Source organism: Odocoileus virginianus, chromosome 23 (genome assembly GCF_023699985.2).
Source record: "Odocoileus virginianus isolate 20LAN1187 ecotype Illinois chromosome 23, Ovbor_1.2, whole genome shotgun sequence".
NCBI classification, from domain to species: Eukaryota; Metazoa; Chordata; class Mammalia; order Artiodactyla; family Cervidae; genus Odocoileus; species Odocoileus virginianus.
The window spans coordinates 976,918-1,004,583 of record NC_069696.1 but is presented as its reverse complement, the minus strand read 5'-3'; the positions used below and the strand labels follow the sequence as shown (position 1 = coordinate 1,004,583).

At 48.4% G+C, this 27,666-nt stretch overlaps 3 protein-coding genes across 5 annotated transcripts; 1 reads left to right on the top strand and 2 right to left on the bottom strand.

The window, feature by feature from the left end:
• The first annotated feature begins 596 nt into the window (after nt 1-596).
• Nucleotides 597-16,541, top strand: TAPBPL (TAP binding protein like). 3 transcript variants are annotated; one of them, XM_070453124.1, is made up of 7 exons: nt 597-1,133; nt 1,769-1,984; nt 2,135-2,407; nt 3,643-3,981; nt 5,894-6,196; nt 7,360-7,449; nt 15,394-16,541. In XM_070453124.1, the coding sequence occupies exons 1-7, from the start codon at nt 1,073-1,075 to the stop codon at nt 15,846-15,848; spliced, it is 1,737 nt and encodes a 578-aa protein (XP_070309225.1). In that variant the 5' UTR covers nt 597-1,072; the 3' UTR covers nt 15,849-16,541. The 3 variants fall into 3 exon arrangements, with proteins under 3 accessions (XP_070309225.1, XP_070309224.1, XP_020734348.1); XM_070453123.1 differs by having other exon boundaries at nt 1,766-1,984; XM_020878689.2 differs by lacking the exon at nt 15,394-16,541 and adding an exon at nt 7,614-8,772 and having other exon boundaries at nt 1,766-1,984.
• On the bottom strand, nt 8,706-15,547 carry VAMP1 (vesicle associated membrane protein 1). The gene is made up of 5 exons (XM_070453125.1): nt 15,458-15,547; nt 12,311-12,437; nt 11,967-12,125; nt 11,205-11,256; nt 8,706-10,795 (listed from the first exon to the last, which is right to left on the bottom strand). Coding segments are annotated over exons 1-5 (357 nt in total). The 5' UTR covers nt 15,460-15,547; the 3' UTR covers nt 8,706-10,778.
• A 9,784-nt stretch (nt 16,542-26,325) lies between the features above and the next one.
• MRPL51 (mitochondrial ribosomal protein L51) lies at nt 26,326-27,656 on the bottom strand. Its single transcript, XM_020878682.2, has 3 exons — nt 27,427-27,656; nt 27,236-27,346; nt 26,326-26,811 (listed from the first exon to the last, which is right to left on the bottom strand). Exons 1-3 carry the CDS (start codon nt 27,503-27,505, stop codon nt 26,615-26,617), a joined length of 387 nt encoding a protein of 128 aa, XP_020734341.1. The 5' UTR covers nt 27,506-27,656; the 3' UTR covers nt 26,326-26,614.
• Nucleotides 27,657-27,666: the final 10 nt, after the last annotated feature.

Sequence of the window (27,666 nt, the reverse complement as noted above, 5' to 3'; positions counted from 1 at the left end):
TCTCCTTGCTATTCTCTGGAACTCTGCATTCAAGAGGGACGAGTAGTGGGAACCTATCCTGTGTGCCTTTTCCAGACAGGGTGGGTCAGCTGCAGCCCTGAGCTGCAACGGGGCTGGGGCTCCAGGAGAAAGCATTCCGCCTTCATAAAGCCCACGTGCTGTACCTTTGGTACAGAAATCTGGTGAAATAATGCTGAGAGAACAGCATCGAAACATGTATATTATCAAGTGCGAAACAGGTCGCCAGTCCAGGTTGGGTGCATGAGACAAGTGCTCGGGGCTGGTGCACTGGGATGACCCAGAGGGATGGGATGGGGAGGGAGGTGGGAGGGGGGTTCAGGATGGGGAACACATGTAAATCCATGGCTGATTCATGTCAATGTATGGCAAAAGCCACTACAATAAAATTTAAAAAAAAAAAAATGAAAAAAACATAGCGTGCTTAGCTCTCCAGCTCTGAACTCAATCTCCCAACACAGGCCACGCCCACCCCCCGCGCAGACCCGCCCAACCTGCGAGCGGACCCGCCCACCCTGAGCGCAGGTTACGCACACCCTACGATCTGAGGGCGGAGCTTTCTTCGGCGCAGACGCGCTGGGGCCTCTGGGGGTGGTGGCGGGGCTGGCAGGTAGGGCACCGACGGGAAGCGGGAGAAGGTCCCAGCTGCTGAGGAGCCTTCATCTGTCATCAGTCCCTTCCTTCCTCCAACCTGCCTCCGTTCCCGTACTCTCTCTCCACATTCTTGGGGCTGATCGGAAGCAAAAGGGCAAAGGGGCACACGCAGCAGAGTCAGGTCCCGAAATCACCAGGGGATTTCTTTTGCGGGTGAGAAGGTGAAAAGGAACAACAGTGACCAGACTCTGGCTCCAGCACCAATGGCTTCAGCCAGCGGCTAAGGCAGCCGCGATGACACTTTCTCAAAGTGAAAGCGAAAGTCAAGTAGGCGGAGAGGACTGACGGGGCCAGGCGGCCAACCAGGCAGGGGTGTTTGGAGCCCCTTCTCCAGCCGACCCCTGGCCAGCGGGGGGACTGAAGAAGGGCGGCGGGGGAGGAGGGCCCGAGAACAGCCCCCATGGGCGCCGAGGGGTGGTGCCTATTGCTGTGCTTGGCTTTCTCCAGCGCGGCAAACGTCGGTGAGTCCGGTGGACAGGCTGGTAGGGTGTGTTGGGCTCAAGAAGCATCAGGTAGTCACCCTCCCCGAGGTCCCAGAGAGAGTAAAGGGCCAGGAATGGCTTCCAAGGGCCCTCTAAGCCCAACAAGAGGAAGGTTCGGCGGCTCGTAACGGAGAGAACCAATTTTGCTGGGGAGGGAGGCTGATAACTCCGTGGAAAGGGCCAAACCAAGGAACGAGGGGCCTTCTCGGTAATACCGCCAAACCAACAGACCCTGGGGACTAACTGGGAAGTTGAGAGGCTGCCAACGTCCAACAACCGGGTTCATCTTCTCCCCCAATGCAGCTTTGCTCATTCGTTTCCTTTTGCTGAGAATTCTTTTGATGGAAGAGAGAGCTTTTCATGGGTTGTTGGAAATAAGAGTTTCATAAATCCCTCTGGAGCAAGGGAAATCCAGGACTTGAAATAATTTACACCAAGAAGTGCGTACCTGGAGAGGCAGGTGCTGCTCAGAAAGCTGCCTTAGGGTAAAACAGAAGAGTAGCTAGGGACCAGAAAGATTAACCCTTGATGACTTGGCAGTTTTGGGCAGGGAGTAAGTATAGGAGTAACTTTCTGAGCAAGAGGGTGCTCACACCAGCCTGTTCCCTGAGCAGAAAGGCAATGGCAGGCAGTGGACGTGGTCCTGGACTGCTTCCTGATGGAAGAAGGTGGGCACCATGGAGGGTTTGCCAGCAGTGAGAACATGGTGAAGGCCGTGCTGGTGCTGAGGCAAGTACCAGTGCCAGATGATGGCTCCCTGGAAGGCCTCACGAATTTCCAAGTGGATACACTGGCCAAGGACGACCCACTCATTACTTTCGAGGCCTCAGGTACTAGCCCTCCACCCTGTGCCCCAGTCCTTCTGGGCTCCCTCCAGTTCCTGAGTCTGGTTCCCAAGTAGACCCGCCCACACTGGCTTCCCATCAGCCCAGGTATTCTCTACCCAACCCCGTATCTGTGCTGCCCTCTTCTCTCCACAGTGAACCCAGTACAGATTCCCCAGGCCGAGGCCCTGCTCCACGCCGACTGCAGTGGGAAGGAGGTGACCTGTGAGATCTCCCGCTATTTCCTCCAGGCCAGGCCAGAGGCCACCATGGAGATGGCAGCCTGGTTCATCACCAACGTGCAGGTATCTGGAGGGGGACCTGGTGTCTCCATGGTGATGAAGACTCTTGAGGATGCTGAGAATGAGGCTGTCTTGCATCCCACACTGAAACTGCCCCTAAGCCCCCAGGGGACAGTGCGGACTGCAGGTAAGAAAATGAAAAGTAGCAGAAAGTTTTGATTTTTTTTAAAGGGGCCAGAGATGGGGGACTAGTAGGAGAAGGGAGGGGACAAGACCACCTCCATGCACATCGGTCATCTCAGGGGGTTCCCTAGGCCTCAGTCTCTTCTTTCCAAAGACCCCAAAGGGGGATGATTTTCACCTGGTTGGGTGACCTGAGGACTTAAGACATGTGATATTCTATTCACATGTGCTGTCCACAGCTGTCTTCATGAGTTGAGTACCAGCCTCTCCCAGGGAGCAGCTAGCCTGATCTGGTGTTTCAAGATGAGAGTGGAACATAGGCCCACAAAATTTGTTCACTATCTCTCTCTCTTTTAATTTATTTATTTGGCTGTGCCAGGTCTTAGTTGCAGCATGTAGGACCTAGTTCCCCAACCAGGGATGGAACCTAGGCCCCCTGCATTGGGAGTGTGGAGTCGTACCCACTGGACCACCAGGGAAGTCCCCCTGGATGTTTCTGAGTCCCGGCTGCTGTCTTGTAGATGTCCCACCACTTGGAGTTGTCTTTTTTTTTCCTCATTAGACTGAAGTTCAGCATGTTTGGCTCAGATTTCACCACCATGTGCTTTTTTTTTTGTTTTTTTTTTTTTTACACCCCTACCTCTTGCCTCCCACCATGTGCTTTTGTAAGCTCTGACTTCTTTCGTCTTCTCAGCAGCCTTGCCCTAAGCACATGCACATGGCAACACTGAGTAGCTTGCCCTAGGTCACAGAGCCAGTAAGTGTTAGAACCAGGCTTCCAAAAGCTTTGCCGGCTGCTCCAGGAGTTCCCTCCTACCTGAGGGTCCACGGTAACCCATACTTTTGCATGTGTAATTCGTCTAGTCCATAACTTTCATCAGATTGTGCAGGGGGTAAGTGACTCCAAAATGGTGAAGAGTACCACATGTGCACGCTGTCTCTCAACACGCCCCGGGTGTGCCACAGCTCAGGGGTCAGGTGGCCTTAAGGAGGGAGCAGCCCACAATCACCCCTCTTTCTCCCTGGCGGCTCAGATGGTAAAGAATCCACCTGCAATGCAGGAGACCAGGGTTTGATCCCTGGGTCAGGAAGATCCCCCGGAGAAGGGAATGGCAACCCACTCCAGTATTCTTGCCTGGAGAATCCCATGGACAGAGGAGTCTAGCAGGCTTATAGTCCATGGGGTCTCAAAGAGTCAGACACGACTGAGTGACTAACACTTTTCACTTTCTCCCACAGTGGAGTTCCAGGTGACCACACAGACGCCATCCCTGAATTTCCTGCTGGGGTCCACAGCCTCCCTACACTGTGGCTACTCCGTGGCACCTGGTTTGGACGTTACCAGCGTGGAGTGGCGGCTGCAGCATAAGGGCAGTGGCCAGCTGGTATACCACTGGACCACAGGGCAGGGGCAGGCCAAGCGGGAGGGTGCCACCCTGGAACCTGAGCAGCTGCTCACAGCTGGAGATGCCTCCCTCACGCTACCCAGCCTCACTCTACAGGATGAGGGGGCCTACATCTGCCAGATCACCACCTCCCTGTTCCGAGCTCAACAGGTCATCCAGCTCTACATCCAAGGTAAGGCCAGGGTCAGTGACGCTGCAGAAGGGGAAAGGAATATGCCTATGAGATTGTTTTCCGGAATGGGATCAAACACAGGGGCACTTTGCTGAGAGGCAGACTGCATTCCCACAACCTGAGTGCCTTCTCCATCCTAGAAGCACGGATGGCATCAGATTGAGTTTCCCATCAGGCTCTCGGAGAATTCCATTCAGTTTCCCATCAGGCTCTAGGATAATTCCACTGAGAAGTGTCCCAGCCCAAGACCCTGCTGCCCTGCCCCAGCTGGCTATCTCTGGTCACCCCAGTCCTTCTGGACCACGTCCTAAGGAGGAGCAGCAACAAACCCAGGAGGGGCTGTGGGAGCAGTCTTGACGGGAAGGATTGTATCTTTTTCTTGTTATTAATTTTAAAAAATTTTTGTTTCTTTTCATTTATTACTGATGGCTGTGCTGGGTCCCCGGGCTTTCCTCTAGTTGCCCTCCACAGGTCTGTCTTTGTGGTGGCTTCTCTTGTTGCAGAGCACAGGCTCCAGGGCATGCGAACTTCAGTAGTTGTTGCTTATGGGCTCAATATTTGTGGTTCCCAGGCTCTAGAGCAAGAGCTCACTAGATGTGGCTCATGGGCTTAGTTGCTCCATGGCACGGGGAATCTTTCCAGACTAGGGATCGAACCCGTGTCTCCTGCATTGGCAGGTGGATTCTTTACCACTGACCCACCAGAGAGGGTGCCCCCCGCCCGGCCCTGGGGAGGACTGTTTCAAAGCTTCCCTCGTAGCTCAGCTGGTAAAGAATCCACCTTCAACACAGGAGGCCCGGCTCGATTCCTTGGTCGGGAAGATCTGCTAGAGAAGGGATAGGCCACCCACTCCAATATTCTGGCCTGGAGAATTCCATGAACTGTATAGTCCAGGGAGTCGCAAAGAATCGGACACGACTGAGCGACTTTCTTATGTTACCTTACATTCACATTTAAAATCACTGGCAATCCCACTTCTGGGCATACACACCGAGGAAACCAGATCTGAAAGAGACACGTGCACCCCAGTGTTCATCACAGCACTGTTTATAATAGCTAGGACATGGAAGCAACCTAGATGCCCATCAGCAGACGAATGGATAAGGAAGCTGTGGTACATATACACCATGGAATATTACTCAGCCATTAAAAAGAATTCATTTGAATCAGTTCTAATGAGATGGATGAAACTGGAGCCCATTATACAGAGTGAAGTAAGCCAGAAAGATAAAGACCAATACAGTATACTAACGCATATATATGGAATTTAGAAAGATGGTAACAATAACCCTATATGCAAAATAGAAAGAGAGACACAGATGTACAGAACAGACTTTTGGACTCTGTGGGAGAAGGCAAAGGTGGGATGTTTCGAGAGAACAGCATTGAAACATGTATATTATCTACGGTGAAACAGATCACCAGCCCAGGCTGGATGCATGAGACAAGTGCTTGGGCCTGGTGCGCTGGGAAGACCCAGAGGAATCGGGTGGAGAGGGAGGTGGGAAGGGCGATCGGGATGGGGAATACATGTAAATCCATGGCTGATTCATGTCAATGTATGACAAAAACCACTACAATATTGTAAAGTAATTAGCCTCCAACTAATAAAAATAAATGAAAAAAAAAAAGAAAACTAAAAAAAAAAATTCAAAAAAATAAAAAAAAATCACTGGTTGATAGTGATGCTAAGAAGCAAGCCAGTCTCTAGCTGGTTTTGCTGTTGTTTTTCAGTGACCTGTGGGAATCATGCCCCTTTATGTCCTGCCTCCAGGATGTACCCCACACCTCACTGTGTAGAAACCTTCCACCCCCACAGCCTGCTCTCATGCTCAGCAGGAGGAGAAGGCGCCAGGCTCCTCTGCTGTCCCGGTGATCCCTGTGGGATTTGATCGCTCCTCCTTTCTTCCAGCTTCCCCCAAAGTACGACTGAGCTTGGTGAACGCAGCCCCGCCAGCCACCCTCATCTGCAGTGTTGCTGGCTACTACCCCCTGGATGTGTCTGTGACCTGGACCCGGGAGGAGCAGGGTGGCTCCCCGGCCCCTGTCTCTGGCGCCTACCTCTCCAGCCTCCGGCAGAGCCCAGCCGGCACCTACAGCATCTCCTCCTCCCTGACAGCAGAGCCTGGCCCTGCGGGAGCCACCTACACCTGCCAGGTCACCCATATCTCCCTGGAGGAACCCCTGGGGGCCCACACCTGGGTTGCCCCACCAGGTATGACAGTGCTCTCCTTTCCCCACCTCCACACCTGTGCTCAGGCCTCCTGCCCTCTGGTCTAGTTCTGCTTCCCATGGTCTCAGCTGCTGCTTTCCCAAGGTGGGGGCCTCCAGAGGTCCAACCACATGTCCCCCGAGTCTTTTATTATCCCCTGGGTCCTGGGGTAGCAGGCACTGCTGAGAGCTGGAAACCAGGGCTGAGCAGTCCCTCATCCTGCCCTCGAGGAGCTGGAGGGACAGACTAGGCCATCAGGGCAGATGACCCCCCCCGGGGTAGGGGGAGGCCTTCGAGGCTCAGAGGGCCAGGAACACCAGGACAGAAGGAACGCGCATGTGACGGCCTCATTATAGAACAGCCTAAAAGAACCGGGGCCTGCACGGCTAGGGGCAAGGGCGTGCGAGGAAGGGGTCTGTGGCCACGAAGCTTGAGAGGTGCTTGTATTTATTCAGGACTGAGCTAGCACTGCGCTGAGCACTCAGACGTGAGCCAGCACACATTCTCACAGCTCCCATTTTAGAGATGAGTAACGGACTACAGTCCAGAGGGTTGCAAAGAGTCGGACACGACTGAGAAACTGAACTGAACTGAACATTGCTCCCCAGTTATTTACAAAATTGCAGCTTAACTGTCAACAACTTTGTTCAGTTGCTAGGTTGTGTTCGATTCTTTTGTGACCCCATGGAGTGCAGCATGCCAGGCTTCCGTGTCCATCAGCAACTCCCGGAGCTTGCTTAAACTCAATGTCCATCAAGTTGGTGATGCCATCCAACCATCTCATCCTCTGTCACCCCCTTCTCCTCCCGCGCTCAATCTTTCCCAGCATCAGGGTCAACTGCTAACCCAAACTAAATCTCTCTTGCAAGACAGTTTGGAAAACTGTTGTCACGAGGTAGGAAGAGATAGAGGATTCTGTGTGGAATAACAGGTGGACATCCACCCCCAGCAGTTCCGAGTGCCCCATGTGCCTGGTCCCTGGGTGAGGGCAGGAGAGCAGCTGATAGGAGCTCCTCAGCCAGGGACACACACACATACACACACACACACACACACACACACACACACACACACAGAGAGCATGCTCTCTCCTTTCTGTATGCACACACTGTGGGTGAGGGTTCAGGATGATTCTTGCCACTGATTTCCCTCCACACCTCTGTCAGCTGCAGAGCAGAAGTCAGCCCTGGGAGTCCTTCTGGCCAGCATCCTCTTCGTCCTGACCCTGCTGTTCCTGGGGCTGCAGAGACGCCAAGGTAAGAAAGCGCCTGGGCACCATAGGTTCTATCCCTGACTGCCCTCAGAGATCAAATGCTCTGAGCACTGCCACGCCCAGACCAGGAATAAAGCCAGCCCAAAAACCCCAGCTCTTGGGGTTACCCCACTGACAGCAATCTCGTTCCCTCCTGTTTCCTCCTAGCTACCTCACCAAGGTCTCCCAAAACCTTGAGGCACTCTGGGTAGCCGCTTTCCTGCCTTAAATGTAAGAGATTCACATTCTCCCAGAAGGGCTCTGAGCCGAGTCCCGGACTCCAAAAGGCCCCAAGGAAACTAAAAAGAAGGCATGGATCACTGACTCCAGATTTCTGCAGGCCCCTGCCCTCCTTCACTGCGCACCCTGGACTGATATACCAAGGCAGAGAGCGTGGAGAGGTGGCAGGGTGGCAGGAAGGCAGAGGTCTGGGTAGAGCTTGAGACCTGAGCCAGCTTGGAGGTTAGAGGTGTGGTGCTGGAAAAGATGCCAGAAAAAAAAATTCAGAAAAGATCAGGGGAAGGACAGTGGAACAGGGTGGGAATTGGACAAACACACACAGTCACTGAACTCTGTCCAAATAAAAGCCCCTCATGTCCTTGGAAGCAAAGCTTCTCCACTTCCCTGTCTTTTCCCACTTGGGGCCCCGCCTCCAAGGCTTGCTACTGTACCTGCCAAGTGTCCGAGATGTGAAACAGAGACCCTCAGAGGTGGCCCCCAGGGCCCTGTCTCAGCTGCTGTGTGTAACGCTGAGCTGTGGTTAAGCTCCTGCCCCTTTGGATGGCTGCTGGATATTTTAGGACTCTACATGCCACTCACCCCCTCAGCTGCAGGGGAGAGATTGCTCCTTTTAGTCATTTCTAAAACGGGTCTGGTCAGTACACTGGACTTGACAGCAGATGGCTGTGCGTGAGGGTTGTGGGGAGCAGAGCGCATCCCCCAGGGCCTGGCTCAGGACCTAGGGGGAGATGGCGGCAGCTGTCTGAGAAGACCTGCAGGTGTCTGTCGGTGAGATGCCACTCAGCTTCCTGCCACGGGTTCCTGTCACTCACACCCGGAAGAGCCGCCGGGTGGCATCAGGCATGAAGGCTGAGAGCAGAGACCACTTCCTCTGCCAACGCCCAGACCTTTCATCTCGAGAAGACGATGGCACACGTCAGCCATCCTTCCGGCCCAAAGCACCGTGGGAAGGGAACCAAAGAGAAACACCACCCTCCGCCCCGCCGAGGTCACTCCAAGCCCAAACAACAGTCGAGTCGCTTTAGTGGTAGGAAGCTGTATTTTTTGGCCTTTGTTCAGAATACAGGAAATTGGTGAATATGCCACATGCCTTTGGTGGAAGTACATCTGTGATTATTCTATACATGGAGGAGAGTGGGGTTAGGAAAAAAGACAGAGAGGTGATGACAGACACACAGTGGAGACCTCGCACCGTCTCACGGCAAACCGAGGGCTGTGGGGCTTCGGCTTCACATGGCTGCCAAGCCCCAGTTGCATATGTGCTCATACACATGGCTGTGGGGTGCGGGGGTGGAGACAGCGAAGACACAGAAGAGGGGACAGGCGGGGTGAGAAAGACAGTAGGAGGGCTGCGTCCCCAGAAGCACAGAGCCAACTACCTCTGGGATAGACAGGGCAGAACCCAGAAGTGATTTCCTGTGACGGGGCGGCCCAGGAGGGCAGGTTTGCTCCAGGCTTGGGATACATCGAGGCCAGTGGTGGTTCTTCTCCGGCGGTGACCCCCTGCGTTAGGCAAGAGGAGCCCAGGGGAGAGTGGATGCCTTCGAGGGGGGCCGTGAGGGGGGTACACTGGCTGCCTTCGTCCAGCTCTTCCGTCCCACCCTGGGGCAGGATGAGGGGAAGGTGGGGTCGGGGCAGAGGGAGAGGCAGGGAGGTTGTGCGTCATGAAATGCTACTGCATGGAGGGCCAGCCAGCCCAGCCTGGCCCCCTGCCGCCTCCCGCTGGCGGACGGCTGGACGGGAGGCATGAGGGGACCTGGTGGGCCCTCCGCCTCTCACACCCGGTCTGGCCCACTTAGAGCCTTTCCTGAGGCCCAGCCCTAGCCCCTGAGACAGGCCGCGCAACAGAGCAGTGGGGAGGGGAGGAGGCAGCATGGAGTCCAGGTGGACGGGGTACTCTGGGAGGGGAACGAACTGCGGCAAGAACAGAGGCCACTCTAGGTGGGGAGGCCCCGAGGCGGCACAGGACCCACAAGCAGGCCTGTCTGTTGACATCCACCTCAACCCTGGGGCTGGGTGCTGCAGGCATTGGGCTCCCTCAGCACTCAAAGCATGGCCGGGCCCCCTTTGTCTTTAGCAAGTTCACTGGGGGTGCATTGGGGGGTAAGGACTCCCCAAGGGTCCAGGGCTCCTCACCTCTAGCCCCTCATCCTCCTCCATCAACAGGAGAGAGCAACAGGAACCTCAGAACAAGAGGGTGAGAAGTGACTTCCTCCAGGCTTGTTATTTTCGGGTTAGGCCCTGGACTTGCTGTGTCTCTATAACCCACAGGCATCCTCTCTTTATATATGCCAGTAAAATTCAGTGAAAGTCTCAAACTCTGGCTAATGAAATTATCTGAGCCCTCACGAATAACACAGAATGGTGCAGAAAACAGAAAACGTGGACAAACGCCCCGTCCAGGTGTGAGCTGGCAGGACTGCTTCCAGGATGGGAATGGGAGTCCTGGCATTTTTTCGCTATGAATATGTATCCTCTAGGTCACTGGAGGACAAAGTAAAAGGTGGTAAGATCCCTGAAGACAGAAAATCTTAAGAGTAACGGATGGGACATCCCTCTGAAAAACAGGCTTGACTTTCTTAAGGCATCCTGCACCAGGCCCAGGCTGGACTGCAGGCCCAGTCCAGGCTCCCTTCCAAGGCCTGGCCCAAGAGAAGAACTCCAGGTGAGGGACATTCTCCCAGCTGTCCCCAGCCTCCTCCTGCCAGCGGCCTGGCCTTTCCTGGCAACACCACCAGCAGAAGCCTCTTCTCCTCCCCCCAGTTCTGGCCCCTTCTTGGGCATGTCACCTCAGCTCCGCCCCTTCCTCGGCCCTCCACCTCCAGCCCTTTGGGGGAACTTGAGAGCGTGATGGGGGAGGAAGGAGATGCCCGCTGTTGTTTACCAGGCAGTTACCTCAAGACTGTACCATGAGCAGCATTTCCGGTGTCGTGGGACCGCGTGCAAATGAAAGCAACAAAAGAGGAGGAGTGGGTGATGGCGAAGCGGGGCTGGGGTGGAGGAAGGCGGATGGGGTAGCGCCGGGGAGAGACGGAGGGAGAGAGGGACATGAGTTCAGATGGCCGGGGGGAACAGGGACGGGGCAGCACGTTCTCAAGCAAAAAAGTAGACTGGACACAGGAATCGGGAGGTCCCGGATGGCAAAGAGAGAGAGACAGGAGACAACAAGAGGGCACATGACATCAGGTTACTAGACACCACGTGTGGCTGCAGGAGTCCCATCCCCACAGTCACCCTCCAACCCATGCCGGTGACAAGAGCATAGCCCCACTTCCTCAGAACAGGAGGGACCACAGTCCCCCACAGTCCTGCAGAGGGAAGGCTTGTCCATCCAGGAAGCCCCTTCTGCCCTCCCACACCCAATGATGACCCTCCCCACCGCCCTGGCAGTGATCTGATCTCCGTACCTCAGTCAGAGCAGCCCCACTCCCCAGGCAGGCAGGCAGGCAGGCAGGGCTGGGAGGAGACTCCAGGACCTTCCCACCTCTTCACCCCACCAGCAACCTCAGCGATACTTACTTACAATAACTACCACGATGATGGCGCAGATGGCTCCCAGCATGATCATCATCTGGGGGAACATGGACAAAGAGTGAGCCCTTGGGTTCGGGGAAGGAGGGAAGGAGCCCAGGGCTGGGGACGCGAAAGCAGCACCGTCCCAGTCCTGGGGAACAGTGGAAGAAGCCACACAGCCCCCAGGACAGCTGGAAGCCTCCCAACCCCCCATGTACCACCCCACCCCCAATCAGACAGTAACCCCTCCACCACAGCTGGAGCTTCTCGAAAACGTCAGATCATCTGCAGCCTTCTCCTTTTCCCCTCTTCCTGTAACCTGGAGGCTTTCAAAGGAACATCATAGGAGATGCAAACTTTGAACCTTTAGTCATCTGGTTCATTGTTCATCATAAAGTGTTCAGCTCATTCCCCAAGAGCTGCAGGTGTTTAAATATGTATCTACCCCAGCCATTGTGTCAACATTGGTGTGTCTCTGGAAGGGACAGGTAAGAATTTTGCAGGGGTCCTCTGGGAAAAAGCAGCTTGACTAACCCCTCCAGACTCCTCAAAGTCTCCAGGGCCCCCAGTGAGTGGTTCTGAGTACTCTAGCGTACCCTGGTGGCCAGCTCAGGTAATGCAGCTTAAGAAGATTTCCTCCCAAGAGAGGAGCCATCGGAGGATGTGGAACCATTCCACATTCCGCAGAGGATGTGGAACCTGAGGGTTTTCCTGCCTCCTGTGCGTTGAGACCCAGGAAAATAACGGGGAGGGGACGGCAACATTCACCTTGCAGTTTTTCCACCAGTACTTCCTCTTTAGCTTGGCAGCGCTGCTCTCAAATTGTGATGCACCTGCCTGCAGAGCGTCGGCTCGGTCATCCAGCTCTGACAGCTTCTGGTCCCTCTCTAGGACCTTGTCCACGTTTACACGCATGATGTCCACCACCTGAGCAGGGCATGGGAACACAGAGCGGCTAAGCTCCCCCCGAGCTGGGGAGAGCACTCCAAGGCTGCCCTGCCTAACTCTACAGGGTGCCCTGCCTCCCAGAGCCGTGAGCTGCCCCTCTACATAAAGTGAAGTTTCCAGACTCCCATGATTTGGAAACTCTCGGAGAAAAGCTATCCACCTACCTCCTCCACTTGTGCCTGGGTTTGCTGTAGTCGTCTGTTACTGGTCATATTAGGAGGAGGGCCAGGGGGACCCCCACCTGGGGCAGCCCCTTCTGCCCCTTCAGTGGGTGGCTGAGCTGGAGCAGACCTTTGGAGAGAAGGGCACAGAGTGTGTGAGACAAGAAAGGAATCCAGAGCATTCTCACCCCACCATACCAAGGCAGTGGTAATAATAAGGTTATACGCAAACAGGAGGGGTCTAGCTCCTTGGCAATGCCAAGTGGGGAGATACGATACAGAGACACAAGGCAAAAAACGAAAGATCTTGCAACTGATGGGGCCCAGTGACACGCTGGGTGGAGGATGGCATCAAGAGCTCTCGTCTGGGCTGTCCTCTGACCCAAACTCAAACGCATACTCTGGCACAATGGCTACAGGGACAAATGGACCAGCCGTAGCCTAAATGTCATTTCTCTACCTGCCAGAAGTCAACCTGGAAAACTCCAATCCAGGTTAGGAGAATTATATGTAAAGGAAACTAAACCTTCAGGACAAGCTTTGGAGAAGGAAATGGCAACCCACTCCAGTAGCCTTGCCTGGAAAATTCCATGGACAGAGAATGTCTATGGGGTTGCAAAGAGTCAGACATCACTGAGCAACTGAACAAGCACTCAGGACAAGCGTACAGACTAACAGCTCTTTTTTTTTTTTTTTTTTGCAAAGGCTGAATATAAAAATAAAGGCCAAGCAGACAGACTGTTGAAGGGGAGTCAGTTATTGGTATGTTTCACATAGTGATTACAGTATATCATGGCCACTGTAGAATGACTTGGAGAATCATCAAAGGCCTCTGTAGTTGGAGTGAGTCAGAACTGTTTGCTTGCTTCATTTTTTGGCAGAGAAGGTTGGAGGTTCACTTAGAACCAGGGCCCAAAGCAATTGTGTTAATTGTGAGACTGTTTCAAGAGCCTAGGCAGGAAACAAAATACTAGACACAGTTCTCAATGTATAGGCATCAGGGACATTCTGTTCCTTCTTTTTCTAGATTTGGCATCAAGTCTAGGAAACTCTCCTAGTTCTTTATGTCCCAAAGAGAACTCTTGGTTTACACTGAATATATACAGAGACCACTCTCTTTCTCCCTTAGCCTTAGGGTGGGGGAATAATCTAGCATGAAAAAAGTGAAAGTGTTAGTCACTCAGTTGTGTCCAACTCTTTGCAACCCCATGGATTGTAGCCCTCCAGGCTTCTCTCTCCATGGGATTTCCCAGGCAAGAATACTGGAGTGGGTTGCCATTCCTTTCTCCAGGGGATCTTCCCAAATCAGGGATCGAACCCAGGTCTCCTGCATTGCAGGCAGACTCTTTACCATCTGAGCCACCAAGGAAGCACCATCAAGCATGGAGTCCTCCAAATAAATCCCGCTCCATGTCTCCCAACACATGGAAGCTAAATTCATATCCTAAAGAATTTTCAAAAGTCTAACCTAAGGCGTGAGATGTTCTCTGCCAAGGAAGAACTCACAGGTAGGAGAGAAATTACTCAAATTTGTTGGAGAAGAGAAATTACAAGAACTCCTCAAACAGAAGCAGAATCTCACAAAGCACACCTCATCAGAGCAGTCCAAGAGTAAATGTACTACGGATGAACCATCACAAAGTCACCAAAAAGGAAAAGCCTTGACTATTCACAATAGAACTAATACCCAGAAAGTTCCTCCTCTCTAAGTAAATTTCAGTCTAAAGAGACAGAGAATAACCCCTCAGAAAGGTTATTTTAGCAGATTACACTTGACTCATCCCAGTTAAAAGAATTGTTTTCCCATTTCCCTTCAAGGCACAAAAGAGGCAAAGGAAAGATATGGAGCTCTGGAAGCCACTAGACTCCTCTGCTACTACTGAGCTAAGCAATCTAGTTCTCTGATGAAAGTGGAAAATTCAGTGAGTAGGAAGCAGCCGGTGTTTGGTCTTGGAAGTGGTCCAGGCTGGTGGCACCAATGACAAGATTAAGGTCAGAGACCTCGTGACACCCTTCTAGTCACTATGCTTTCCTCACCTCCTTCCTTCATCCCACATGGATGCTACTGGGAACCAATCAGCAGAGAAGGCTCCCCCTGCCCAAAATGAAAACCCAGAGCATCCTGGGGCTTGGCCAAAACACGTAAACTACCATATACAGTTAAAACTGTAGAAATCAAATACAAATAGTTACAAAGTTTTGGAAGGGACCATTTCACTTACTACTTGTTGGGAGTTGGGAACACGCAGGAATAACATATCCAAGGCTAGTTATAAGCCTTATGTAACATAAGTACATCTTTCCCTTTTTTTGTCATCAAGAGAAGCAACATGAATACATCTAGGACCAGGGCAGGACTCTGTGCAAGAACGGGAAGTTCTTCCACTTGTCTAGCTATAGTTCTCCCTTAGGATATTGATATGGGGATGACCATGACCAGATGACTAAATTGATTATTAGAGACTAAACATAATGTGTTAAGGGAAGGTGGAGGTGCAGGGGTGGTCCCCAGCTCTATCTCTCTTCCAAATACTTGGCTAAGACTCACTGACAGGAAAACACCTCCTACGGGTGGCCTTGGGATGAATGGCTGCTCGGAATCGCATACCACTGCCCCTGGAGTCCTTGTGAGCTGCTCACCAGAGAACTGGCAGACAAGTTTCTGGAGCTCTGCTCACTACCAAGAGGCGGCTGCTCATTGCGATCGGGTTGAGGGGTGTACACAAATGCAGACGCTGCAGAGCAACCCAAGCAACTAACTGGCAGGTGCACCCATGACTGTCCTTCCAGAAGCCCTAAGTACCGCCTTGATCAGTGACAAGAAAGAGCCTGGAGCCCCTCTCGGGTGTCTCCACGCCCCACCTTCGCCGGAGACCCGACTGAGGAGTCCCGCAGGCGAGGGGAGAGGGGGCAGTGAATGTGGGACCACCGCGCCCCGGCCGCGCCCGTGCGGTGCCGGCTGCGGCTAGTGCAGGAATGGGGTGCCGCCTCCCCTCCCGGGAGGATGGCCCGGCCCGGGGGCGGCGCGCAGCGGTGGTTCCCCGCGCCGCCGCAGCTGCTGCAATGCGCCATTTTCGGTCCCGCAGAGTCCGGCGCTGGGGTGAGAGTTGCCAACGAGGTGTCGCGCCCCCCACATCAGAGTCAACTCACATGTCACCGAGAGAAGGATGAGAGGACCGTTTCCTCTCCGGAGTCTGCGGCTAGACACCCGATCGGGAAACGCTGCGGTGAAGCCGCCCGCACCTCCGAACTCCGCCTCTGGCTGCCCACCGGAGCTCTAACTGCTGTGGAACTTACTGCAGTTGCCGCGCCGGCCCCAGTCTTTATCAGTGCTGGCCACGCCTCCCGGATCAAGCTGACAACCCTGCAGCCCAATCCATGCCCAGGACGGGCGCTAGTCCCCGAAGCGAAGGCCGGACAAGGCCTAGAGTGCCCGCCCCAGAAAATAAGCCAATCACAGCTCTCTTCTCATTCTGATTCTGGAAAGGAGCTAAACCGGGAGGATCTGACCAATACAACTCTGGCTTGCTTACCTGTCTAACTAAGCGAAGGGGTGGGGTGGAACTCGGCGCCAACCCTTTGGAAAGGCGGCTCCAGTAGTTTGAATTGGACCTTTTTTGGGGCCTCCCAGCCAATCGTTGAGCAGTTCCTCGCGTCCGGGCCCGCCCACGGCCCGGTCTCCAGCCAATCACGCAGCTTCCTCTGACAGCAATGGGCGGGCCCCCGGCTCTCCCGGACCAGGACTCCCGAGCCCTGGGAGCTGCGGGTGTTCGGCGATCTAGGCAGGGCCCAGGTACCCGCACCCTGCCGATCTACACCTCATCTCCTTGCCTTTGACAGACAGCTCTGAAGAGGCTGAATCCATCAAGGCAGAGCCGCAGGCTCCCGGCGCCAAAGTAAATACCAGAGCTCCTGTCATCCGATCTACACAACCAACAAGCCCCTCACGCAACGTAACTTTGGCTCCCTATTCCCAAACCTGCGCCTCCTATCCATCCCAGGTAGTTTACCACGCAGACTCCGTTACCCAAACCAGAAACCTGGAAACTATCTTAGATTTCCTCCCCGTTCATCTTCACCTGTCTTCTAACAATTTACCAAGTTCTCCTTAGTATTTCAAGTATTCTCTTCCCTTGTCTCCCTGTCCCACTTCAGATTATTATCTCTTACTTGGATGCCACTAGTTGTAAAACTATTACTTTATGTCCCGATGAGTAAAAAGGTAGCAAGTAAACCGTGACATAATGCTTTCTTATCACTTCGATTTTTTTTTTCACTTCGATTTTTTATATTTATTGAAAGTGTATGTTTCTATGGGTATAGGTTTTTTTATACTTCACTCCCATGGAAAAACATAAAAAGGAAAACAGAAAAGAGTAACACGGTAACAGTGTTCCTGAAACCTCAGAGACAGCAAATTTTATGATTCATTTTTTTGACTCAGATGTGCATGATTTCCACACAATGTAGTTCTCTTTGCATGCCATCAAGGGCCTGGTGATGCAGCATTCATTAAAGGAATGTTCCTTTTCTGTCTCTGGAATTTTCTTCCAAGCCTCAGACACCTATTTGGCAAATTTTGATTCTTATGAGCCAGTATGACAAATACAGTATGACTGTTCTGGCTAATAGTTCTGGTCAAACATCCCAGTTTATATGTTCAAATGAAAAAAAAAGAAAAAGTGCCAAGTGGCCTCTTAAAATTAATGAAATATAGTATCTTCCTGTTTCATCTTGCCCCTCAGTTATAACCATCCTCTAAGAAACCACCAGGGTGATCTACCCAAATGTCACAACCCTATTTAAAAACTTTAAACAATTAGAAACATAATGCATTGATCATATGTGTTTATCCCGCCCCACTTCTGAAACTACGTCGAAATGAAAATTTGTAAAAATTGAAAACAAATTATAAACCCTTAAAGACAAATAGAATGGAAGAAATTGGTCTTGACAGCATGAATGGCTAAATATGCCCACCAGATTCATATAAGGTTGCAAAAAAAGAAGTACAGAGAGGTTCCAATTTAGGCTTATTACAGATAAAGCTGCCATGAACATTCATGTGCATGTTTGTGCCATGCATCGTGCCAAGTCACATCAGTAGTGTCCAACTCTGTGACCCTATGGACTGTAGCCCACCAGGCTCCTCTGTCCATGGAATTCTACAAGCAAGAATACTGAAGTGGGTTGCCACGCCCTCCTCCAGGGGATCTTCCCAGCCCAGGGATCAAACCCGAGTTTCTAATGTCTCCTGCATTGGTAGGCAGATTCTTTACCACTAGTGCTGCCGGGAAAGCCCATGTGCAGGTGTGCACGAACATAAATTTTCATTGCTCTGAGATAAATGCCCAAGAGTGCAATTGCTGGGTGGTAAAGTAAACACGTTTAGTTTTGTAAGAAACTGCCAAACTGTTTTTCAGAATGGCTATACCATTTTAGATTCCCACCAGCAACATGTGAAGAATCTAGTTTTTCCACATCCTCATCAGCATTTGGTGTTGTCACTTAAAAGAAAAAAATTAGCCATTCTGATAGGTATATAGTGATATGTTGTTGTGGATTAAATTTTTATTTCCCTAAAGGCTAATGATGTTGAACATATTTTAATGTGTTTATTTGCCATTTATATATCCTCTTTGTTGAAAGATCTATTCATGTCTTTTGCCCATTTTTTAATTAGGTTGTTTATTTTTTTGCCTTTGAGTTTTAAGAATTATTTAAATATTCTAGATAAAGTACTTTGTCAGCTAAATAGTTTCTCCCAGTCTTTCTTTTGTCTTTTCATCCTCTTAACTGGAAATTTCATAGGGCAAACATTTTTAATTTTGTTAAGTTCCAATTTATGAACTTGTCCTTTAATGCATCACTTTCTGTGTCACACTTTGCCTAGCCCTAGAGTCGCATAGTTTTCTCCTATCTTATTTTCCAAGAGTTAGATAATTTTGTTTCATAATCCATTTATTGTTAATTGCTGTATGAGGTGTGACATTTAGGTCGGGGTTCCTTTTTTTTTTTTCAATGGATGTCCAATTGCTCCAGGACTGTTTGTTGAAAAAGCAACCCTTTCTCCATTAAATTGCTTTTGCATCTTTGTCAAAAATCAGCTGGGCTGGGAATTCCCTGGCTGTCCTGTGGTTAGGATTCAGCACTTTCATTGCTGCGAGCTCAGGCTCAATCCCTGGCTGGGGAAGAGAAGAGCCACCAAAATTTAAAAAAAAAAAAAAAATACAAAGGAAAACCAGCTGGGCGTATTTGTGCAGGTCTATTTCTGGGTTTTCTATCTGGTTCCATTGATCTATGTGTCTGTCCTTCTGTCACTGACACATTGTCTTAATTATTGTAGCAACAGTAAGCCTTAATATCAAGTAGAATTATTTCTCCCATTTTATTGTGCTCTTCCAAAGTTGGTTTAGCTATTCTAGATCCTTTGCCTAAAAGATCATTTTAAAAAGGCATTTATGTAAGCTGGCAAGAAAGTAGGCTATTTAAGGACCAGAAGACTAAGTGAACACTGGTACCTGGAGAGGTAACTGGGCCCTGAGGCCTGTTTTGCCTTGAGGGCATTTGCTTAAACGTTTAATTTAGGCATGGTGGCTTCATAGGGTGCCACCGTGGCATAGGAGCCAGAACCCAGGGCCTCTGTAGGGTTGGAGATCTAATAGAAGGCCCTACCATAAAGTCAGAACCCCAAAGGACTATATTCTCACCTAAGAGTGAATTTAAAATATGCTATATCTGAACTGCCCCTATGGGACTACATAGAAAATCTGCTCATCTGAAACCTAGGTAGCTACTAGAGAACTTTTCTTTTTTCTTTTAAATATATGCAGACAGGGCTTCCCCAGTGGCTTGCTGGTAAAGAGTATATCTGCCAATGCTGGAGACATGAGTTCCATCCCTAATCTGGGACGATCCCACATGCCATGGAGCAACTAAGCTTGTGTGCCACAACTACTGAGCCTGTGCTCCAGAGCCCGGGAACTGCAACTATTGAGCCCACATGCCACAACCGCTAAAGCCCGAGCACCCTAGAGCCCATGCTCCGCAACAAGAAAAGCCACCGCAGTGCGAAGCCAACACACCGCGACTAGAGAATAGCCCCCGCTTGCCATGACTAGAGAAAAAGCCCGAGCAGCACCAAAGATCCAGCACAGCCCAAATAAATAAATGCTAAATAAAATTATAAAAAACATATTTATAAATATACGCAGACACTTTATAATCAATGCTGTGGTTTTTCTGTCTGAATTCCTTATTGGTCCTAAAAACAAAATAGCAAGAACTTAAAATGGTTCCAGGTTGACAGTGCCATCAAGCACCGGCTGTAGCAATGCAAATCCTCTCTCTGGATGAGTTTATCTTTGATCTAGGCCTTGGGGAATTTCCACAGATACAGTTCCAAGAAAAATAAATCATGGTCAAAAATTGGAAACAAATAAGGAACAAAGAACCAGGAGCAAGAGCCAACAAAGATGGAGATAGGAAGTAAGAGACTTAGAAAATCAAGCCAAATAGTTCAACATCTGATTAATAGGCCTTCTGCAAAGAGCAAACAGGATATGAGGGAAAAATATTACAAAAGAAATACAAAGGAAAAAATTCTGACTTGAACAAGTCTTTCTGGATTAAATAGTACACCATGTGCCTAGCATACTGAAAGGAAAAGAATCAGGTCAAGACACATCTTTGTGAAATCTCAGAATATTAGGGGAAAAGAGAAGATCCTAAAAGATTTGAAGAAGAGAGAGAGGGGGAGAGGGACTTCCCTGGTGGTCCAGTGGATAAGAATCCACCTGCCAATGCAGGAGACTTGAGTTTGATTCCACATCCCGCAGAGCAGCTAAGCTGGTGTGTTACCACTACTGAGCCTGAGCTCTGGAGGCTGTGCTCTGGAACAATAGATGCCACTGCAGTGAGAAGCTAGAGCACCGAAACTAGAGAAGCCTGCCCAGCAACAAAGACCCAGCACAGCCAAAAATAAACAAATAATAAATATTATTTTTAACAGAAAAGCATAAGAATGCCTTGGGGAGACTCAAATTGAATTGCATTCCTCCCAAAAATTTTTATGTGAAAGTCCTAACACTCAGATCTTAGAATATGACCTTATTTGGATTCAGGTTGTTGCAGAGATAATTAATTGAGATGAGGTCATATTGGTGTAAAATGGGCCCCTACTCCACTATGACTGCTGTCCTTATAGAGTGGGGAAGCTTGGAGAGACATACACGGGGAAAATGCCTTATTCACATTCAGGCAGGTATCTGCAGGATATGTCTATAAGCCAAGGAACACCAGATACAGCCAACAAACCACTAGAGGCCAGGAGAGAGGCAGGGAATAGATTCACCCACACAACCCTGGTGATGGCTGGTCTCAAGACTTCTAGCCTTAGGAAGGCAAGTGGATACATTTCTGTTGTTTAAGCACCCGACTAAGGGTACTTTGTATTCAGCAATCCCAGAAAACTTATAAATCTGTCTTGAACTAGTACATATGTTGGATTCCCAAAACAATCAACAAATTTTGTACATATATATATATATATATATATATATCACATACACGTGATAAAAATACCAGAAGGGATTGACTTGTTATGAATACTGATAAGTTTAAGAAACCAACAGGAGTAAACAAATCCAAGTATTTCTTAGACCATGAATCACCCTGAAGACAAAAATAGAACATCGTTTCTTCTGGGGGACCTTTAGGTACAGAAGGCAGAGTTAATCCTACTCTTCAGTTCATGACAAATGATCTCTACCTATGCATAAAAAGATTTTGTTTCATTTTTTGTTCTTTTTCCTTATTCTCCTTCCCAGCCATAGACAGCATTATAAATTGTCTGATATTTATAATTTTGTGTTTTTGCAAAATGGGTACTGTCTTCTATGTGTGTATTTTTAATTTACATAAATGATATCATGTTTTAAATCTCATTGTGTTTTTCCACTCAGCTGGAAGTTTTAAAGAGGAAAATTGTACAATTTGTAAATGAACGGTTTGCTCTTTCCTTCCAATTCTCACATCTATTTAATTTCATCCCTCCTCTGTTCTTTCCTCCCTTCCTCCCTTTTTTTTTTGTATAACACTAACTAGGACCTTCAGTAGTAAATTAAAGTGCAGCAGCAATAGAGGGCATTCTAGTCTTGTTGCTGATCATAAGGAAATTGTTTAGTCACTAAGTCATGTCTGACTCTTTGCAACTCCATTGACTAGCCTGCCAGGCTCTTCTGTCCATGGGATTCTCCATGCAAGAACACTGGAGTGGGTTGCCATTTTCTTCTCCAGGGGGTCTTCCCAACTCAGGGATGGAACCCTTGTCTCCTGCATTGCAGATGGGTTCTTTACTACTGAGCTACCTGGGAAGCCCACTCTTAAGGGAATATATATCCACTCAATATTTGGTGTGGGTCTCCAGGATGTCACCTTTACCAAATTAAGGAAATGTCCTTCTGTTCTTTGGGTTTTTAAAATTATAAATAGGAGCTGAATTACGTAACTTCCCCTTTCTATATCGACTAAGATCATCACAAAGAATTAAACCTTCATCTTTCAAAACAGGAAGCTAACAGATGTCTAAAGCTGCTAAACCATGAAGAGCAGCAGGGCATTTTATTTCAAATTATAATGACAAATAACAGAATAGTTCAAAAAAGTAAAAGCCTTTCATTCTGGGAAGCTAGTTTGGAAGATAGATGGGTAAGGCAGGAGATTGCTGTTTTTGTCATATAACTTTCCTTTCTTTTTGATTAACTATATGTACATGTATTACTCTGATTTTTTTTTAAAAAGAAAGCTTAATTTAGCCATAAAGTGAGATAAGATTCATGGACCATATGAACCTACACATTTAGTGTACAATCACACGATTTTCAGTATATTCATAAGGTTGTGCAATTATCACTACCAATTCCAGAACACTTACATCAACCCAAAAAGAACCAGCATACCTGTTGGTAGTCATCTCCCATCCCTCACTCCTTACCTCATCCCCTGGCAACAACTCATCTACTTTCTGTCTATTGTCATCTGCCTATTCTGAACACTTCATATAAATCGAACCATACCATATGTAGCCTTTATGACTGGCTTCTTTTATCTTTCAAAGTTCCTCAATGTTACAGCAGTACCTCATTTTTTTTTAATGATTGTATTTATTTTCAGCTGTGCTGGGTCTTCACCGCTGCTTAGGCTTTTCTCTAGTTGCGGTGATTGGGGGCTGCTCTCTAGTTGCAGTACACAGGCTTCTCATTGCAGAGCACAAGTTTCAGGGCATGCAGGCTTCCGTAGTTGCAGCACATGGGCTCCAGAGCATGGGCACAGTAGTTGTGGTGCTCAGGCTTAGTTGCTCCACAGCAAGTGGGATCTTCTTGGCCCAGGGATCAAACCCATGTCCCCTGCATTGGCAGGTGGACTCTTTACTAACGAGGGAAGCCCCCTCATTCATTTTTATAGCTGAGTAATATTTCATTGTATACATAGACCACACTTTGTTTATCCATTCATCAGTTGATGGAGATTTGGGTTGTTTCTTCTTTTTGGCTATTCTGAATAATGCTGCTATGAACATGTCTACAAGTTTTTGTTGTGACTATGTTATCAGTTCTCTTGGGTGTATACCTAGGAGAGGAACTGCTGGGTCATATGGTAACTCTCTATATAACTTTTTGTGGAAGTGCCAGTTTTCCTAAATGGTTGCACCATTTTACTAAAGATTAAGTCTTAATGGCTCTTTACTTTTTTAAAATATATTTTATTTTTAAAAAGTATTTTTATTCATTTGACTGTGCCAGGTCTTAGTTGCAGCACATGGGATCTAGCTCCCTGTCCAGGGATTGAACCCCAGACCCCTGCACTGGGACCGTGGAGTCTTAGCCAGTGGATCACCAGGGAAGTCCCCTTAGTTCTTTCGTCTTCTTCATAATCTGACTCTGGCCTCCATCTCCTGCCCGATTTCTCATTAGCTCTGCCAACAAATGCCATTCACAGCTTTCCCGTATGTGCCAGGCTGTTTCTCACCTTTGACCTTTGTTTCAGTTTCATCTGCCTGGAAAGCAGGCTAACCTCCATACCGTATCTCAGTTAACTGCCTCCTCCAGAAAGCCTTCCCTGCCTTCATTCCTGCTCCCCTAGATGAGGTAAGGGTCCCTCTTCTCTGTACCTATACAGCAGGTAATTAACATACTTTAAATGCCATAACAGATTTTACAATTATGCTTTTTCGCCCTGTTTTATTGAAGTCTAGTTGCTGTACATCAAAGTGATTCAGTTATACACATTCTTTTTCATTATGATTTATCCCAGGAGGTTAGGTATAGTTCTGTGTGCTACACAATAGGACCTTGTTTATCCATCCTAAATGTGTTGAAGTGTAAGAGTTTGTATCTACCATCCCCAAACTCTCAGTCATCCCTTTCCCTCCCCGTCTCCCCCTGTAACTATGCTTCTTTGTCTACCTCCTGCACTAGGAGGAGTTCTTTAAATGCAGTTGTTGGTTTTTTTTTTTTTCCTTTGTATCCCTCGAACCTAGTGGTAGCCTTCAATAAATGGCTGTTGAATGTGTGACTTCTACAGATATTTACCAAGGATCTATTAAGAGCCAGTATACAAAAAGACCAGGCATGAGACTAGTAACAGTGAACAAATGTGTGCAAGACAGTCCCTGCCCTGAATGAAGATGAGCCCTAGTCAATGGGGAAGATGGACACAGAGACATATAAAACCAAGCAAGATCAAAAAGCAAACATGTGAGTTCAGGGGCTTGGATGACTCAAAGTAAAGGGACCGTAAAGTCTTCCCTTGTCTTCTTCCATTTTTCCAAAGCCCTACACACACTCCAGAGGACTGTCATTACCATTTACACTTGCTCTTTCCGACCCCATGGACTGTAGTCTACCAGGATCCTCAGTCCATGGGATTTTCCAGGCAAGAATACTGGAGTGGGTTGCCATTTCCTTCTCCAGGGGATCTTCCCCACCCAGGGATCGAACCCGGGTCTCCTGCATTGTAGGCAGACGCTTTACCATCTGAGCTACCCTATATGCCCCTCCCCAAACTATACTATACTACTCATATCAACCTAAAACATCCTTCCAAGAAACACAACTAGCACTTGTAACCCACATAAAAGATCTCTTTAAAAACAATACATCAAATACTTTCCTTATTTCATTTTGCAAATATTTACTGAGAGTCTCACAAACACTGGGCTTCCCTGGTGGCTCAGATGGTAAAGAATCTGCCTCCAATGCAGGAGACCCAGGTTTGATCCCTGGGATGGGAAGATTCCCCTGGAGAACTTAATGGTTACCCATCCCAGTCTTCTTACCTGGAGAATCCCATGGACACAGGAGCCTGGTGGGCTATGGTCCATGTGGTCAGAAAGAGTTGAACACGACTGAGTGACTAACACTTTCACAATTTCTTTCACTTCACATGCACTAGGCACTGGTGACACTCAATTTAACCCTAATCAATACACAATTCTAGAAACTGTAGCATATTTTTCTCCTCTCAATTGAGTAATGTCAAACACTTAAGTTGATTTATACCTGAGCAAGTTATCTAAAACACAAAAAAGCAGCTAGTGTCATACTAAGGTTCATTACAGCTAGACCCACCCAGCCATCTCCCAACAAATTGTGTTCCCTCACCATGTACCACTGACCACTCTTCTCTTCCTCACTGGCAATGTTCTACTTCTTTCTCTGCTTACTAAAATCCATCCTCTTGTATGGGGCCACTCCTTATTAGGCCAAAAGCATTCTCTTATCTAGATTATATATCACCCACATCGGTGGTTTCCAAACACAGCTCATCAAAATAAACTGGCTGTTAAAATGAGAATGCCCTAGAATCAGAGAAGACATACTTTGACAAAGCAAAGGCCTAGAAACTATTGTGCATGTATGCTTAGTTGCATCCAATTCTTTGTGACCCTGTGGACTATAGCCCGCCAGGCTCCTTTATCTGTGGGATTTTTTAGGCAATACTGGAATGGGTTGCCATTTCCTATTTCAGGGATCTTCCCGACCCAGGGATCAAACTCCTGTCTTTTGTGTCTCCTACACTGGCAGGCAGATTCTTTATCACTGCACCACCGGATAAACAATCTAAATGTCTATCAAAATGGAGTTGGTTAAATCATTATGGCGTATAATGTGAGGACAAAAAACTGATCTAAGTTACATTAAGTGAAAATGTAACTTAATGTGGATGAAATCTACTTTTTCAGAAAGAAGATAGGTAGATAGATAAAACAATCTTGTACACACACAGTATATATTAATATCCAGGAGGATTAAAAAGAATGTCATGCATGATTGCCTTGAAACGAAGCACACAAAAAAAACCCAGCTGTGAGAAAACTTTTCATCTTACTCTTTTGTAATTTTACAATTTTGAACTATCTGTCTATATAGATGGATACATTTTAATTATTTAAAAAAAAAAAAAGACTTAAGACTCAGCTCAGTTCTAAAGATCACAGTCTTTGGGGGCAGGGACTACTTTTTAAACTGTTTAACTATGCAGAGATTCTGATGATCAATAAGGCTTAGGAACCACTCATATGGTACTTAAGGCCTCATATATTAAAGTGTACATATGAGACTATAACTTTATACCCGTAACTAGAAAAACATGGGGGGAGAATATTTTATACTGTTTTTCCTATAATTCTCATCTCAGAAAAGGTACTCGATAAATATTTTTTTGACAAGAATAGTGTAAAAGTACAACTATTTTTCTATGATATTTCATTCCAGTGCAGAAAAGTTTTTAAAAATACATTTAACATGGCATTATGGGACAGTTTTTTTTTTTTAATGTTTATTTAACTGGTCTGGGTCTAAATTGCAGCATGTAGGATCTAGTTCCCTGACCAAGGATCAAACCCGGAGCTCCCCGTGTTGGGAGTGCAGAGTCTTAGCCACTGGACCACCAGGGAAGTCCCCATGGGACAGTTTAAAATGACCACTTTCAATATATGAAAGGAAAAACATCAAAAGTGCCAACAATGATTTTTTTATTTTTTAAACACTACAGGTATGGCTAGACTGCAAGGGCAAGTGATGAAGTCCAAAGCTAAAACTGTAAGACTTAGGGATGAGTTCCACCTCCTCCTTGCATGAATGAGTAAAACTGCATTTAGAGGAAACTAAAGTTGTGGATAATGGATTACAAAGGAATCCTGCATTATCACTGACAGCATCCAAATCCCCTTCCTCATAAGGAAAAGTACTTTTCCCTTTTCTCTGGTGATAGACATGCCTCTTCCACAGTTCCCAGCTTTTTCTTCTACCGGTGCTTCCCATGTCGATTAAAGCGTTTGTAGAGAAAGCTGATGCGTTTGTTCAGGTTGTGCAGGTCATCAATGAACATCCGATTTCCTACCATTCTCTTCTTTCGAATACAACGCTGCAGTTCATTCCCCTTCCAGCCTCGAAGCCACACAGGGCCCTTGATCAATTCTTTGGGGTGCTTTTCAAAGTTTCCTGTGTAATGTAACAGAAGGCATTAGTTCCAATCCGAGAGAACCCAACCTCCACCAGCTAAGCCCTCACCAACAGCTGCATTTCCCTCAGCAGCACCTACAGACACGACAGTCAGGCTACAGTATAAAGAGCACAGATTCTGGAGCAAGACTGCTTGGGGTACAAATTCTGGCACTGCCACGTACTAGCTTTGTAAAAACTACCTAACCTCACTGTGCCTGAAGTTCCTTACCTGCAAAGGAGAAAGGTTATGAGGATTAAATGTGTTAAATGCATGCAGGGGACACAGAAGAGTGCCAAGTAAACTGCCAGATAAGTGTTTGTTCTTACTATTCAACAAGGTACCATTTCCACACAGGTGAAAAAACAGTCGTTACAGCGTAACTGCGATTCTGAAATTCTGCACCACGGAGTCAAGTCTTACCCAGGATCCCGATGTTGTCATATACCCCGAACATCGCCCTCTTCTCGTTCCAACGATCAACCACTTTGGGGGGCGGGAGGGTGACCCTTACATGAAACAATCTGGGAACGCCTATGGATGGGAAAGAAAGAGAATGAATCTGAGCCGCTTAGGAGAAGCAGCTCTCGGGGTGTCCTGCATCAGCCACTTACCCAGAAAGAAACTTCTGCAGGCCAGCGGCACCTGGCCCCATAAGCACCTGCCTGCCACCCAAGAGAGGCTCCCTGCCATTGCTCTCGTCTCTCCCCTGCAACACCGCACGAGCACTAGAGGGAGGGCTAGACGTGGCCTTCCGGGAGGTAACAGAACCTTCTCCGCTGGGGTCACACGGGTACTAAGTGCACGCAGCCATCTTGTATTTTACCCAGGTAACTCTGGGCTCAAGGCCCGCC

Bases quoted from the DNA above. Each gene is read 5' to 3' on its own strand.
- VAMP1 (XM_070453125.1), bottom strand. The intron at 12,126-12,310 runs GTAGGTGGATAG...TGCCCTGCTCAG, and splicing joins CCCAGGCACAAGTGGAGGAG to GTGGTGGACATCATGCGTGT. The intron at 11,257-11,966 runs GTGAATGTTGCC...ATGTTCCCCCAG, and splicing joins ACTGGTGGAAAAACTGCAAG to ATGATGATCATGCTGGGAGC.
- MRPL51 (XM_020878682.2), bottom strand. From the start codon at position 27,505: ATGGCAGGGAGCCTCTCTTGGGTGGCAGGCAGGTGCTTATGGGGCCAG. The intron at 27,347-27,426 runs GTAAGTGGCTGA...TCCCATCCATAG, and splicing joins CTGCAGAAGTTTCTTTCTGG to GCGTTCCCAGATTGTTTCAT. The intron at 26,812-27,235 runs GTAAGACTTGAC...TACATTACACAG, and splicing joins TGACAACATCGGGATCCTGG to GAAACTTTGAAAAGCACCCC.
- TAPBPL (XM_070453123.1), top strand. From the start codon at position 1,073: ATGGGCGCCGAGGGGTGGTGCCTATTGCTGTGCTTGGCTTTCTCCAGC. The intron at 2,408-3,642 runs GTAAGAAAATGA...TTTCTCCCACAG, and splicing joins GGGGACAGTGCGGACTGCAG to TGGAGTTCCAGGTGACCACA. The intron at 6,197-7,359 runs GTATGACAGTGC...CACCTCTGTCAG, and splicing joins CACCTGGGTTGCCCCACCAG to CTGCAGAGCAGAAGTCAGCC.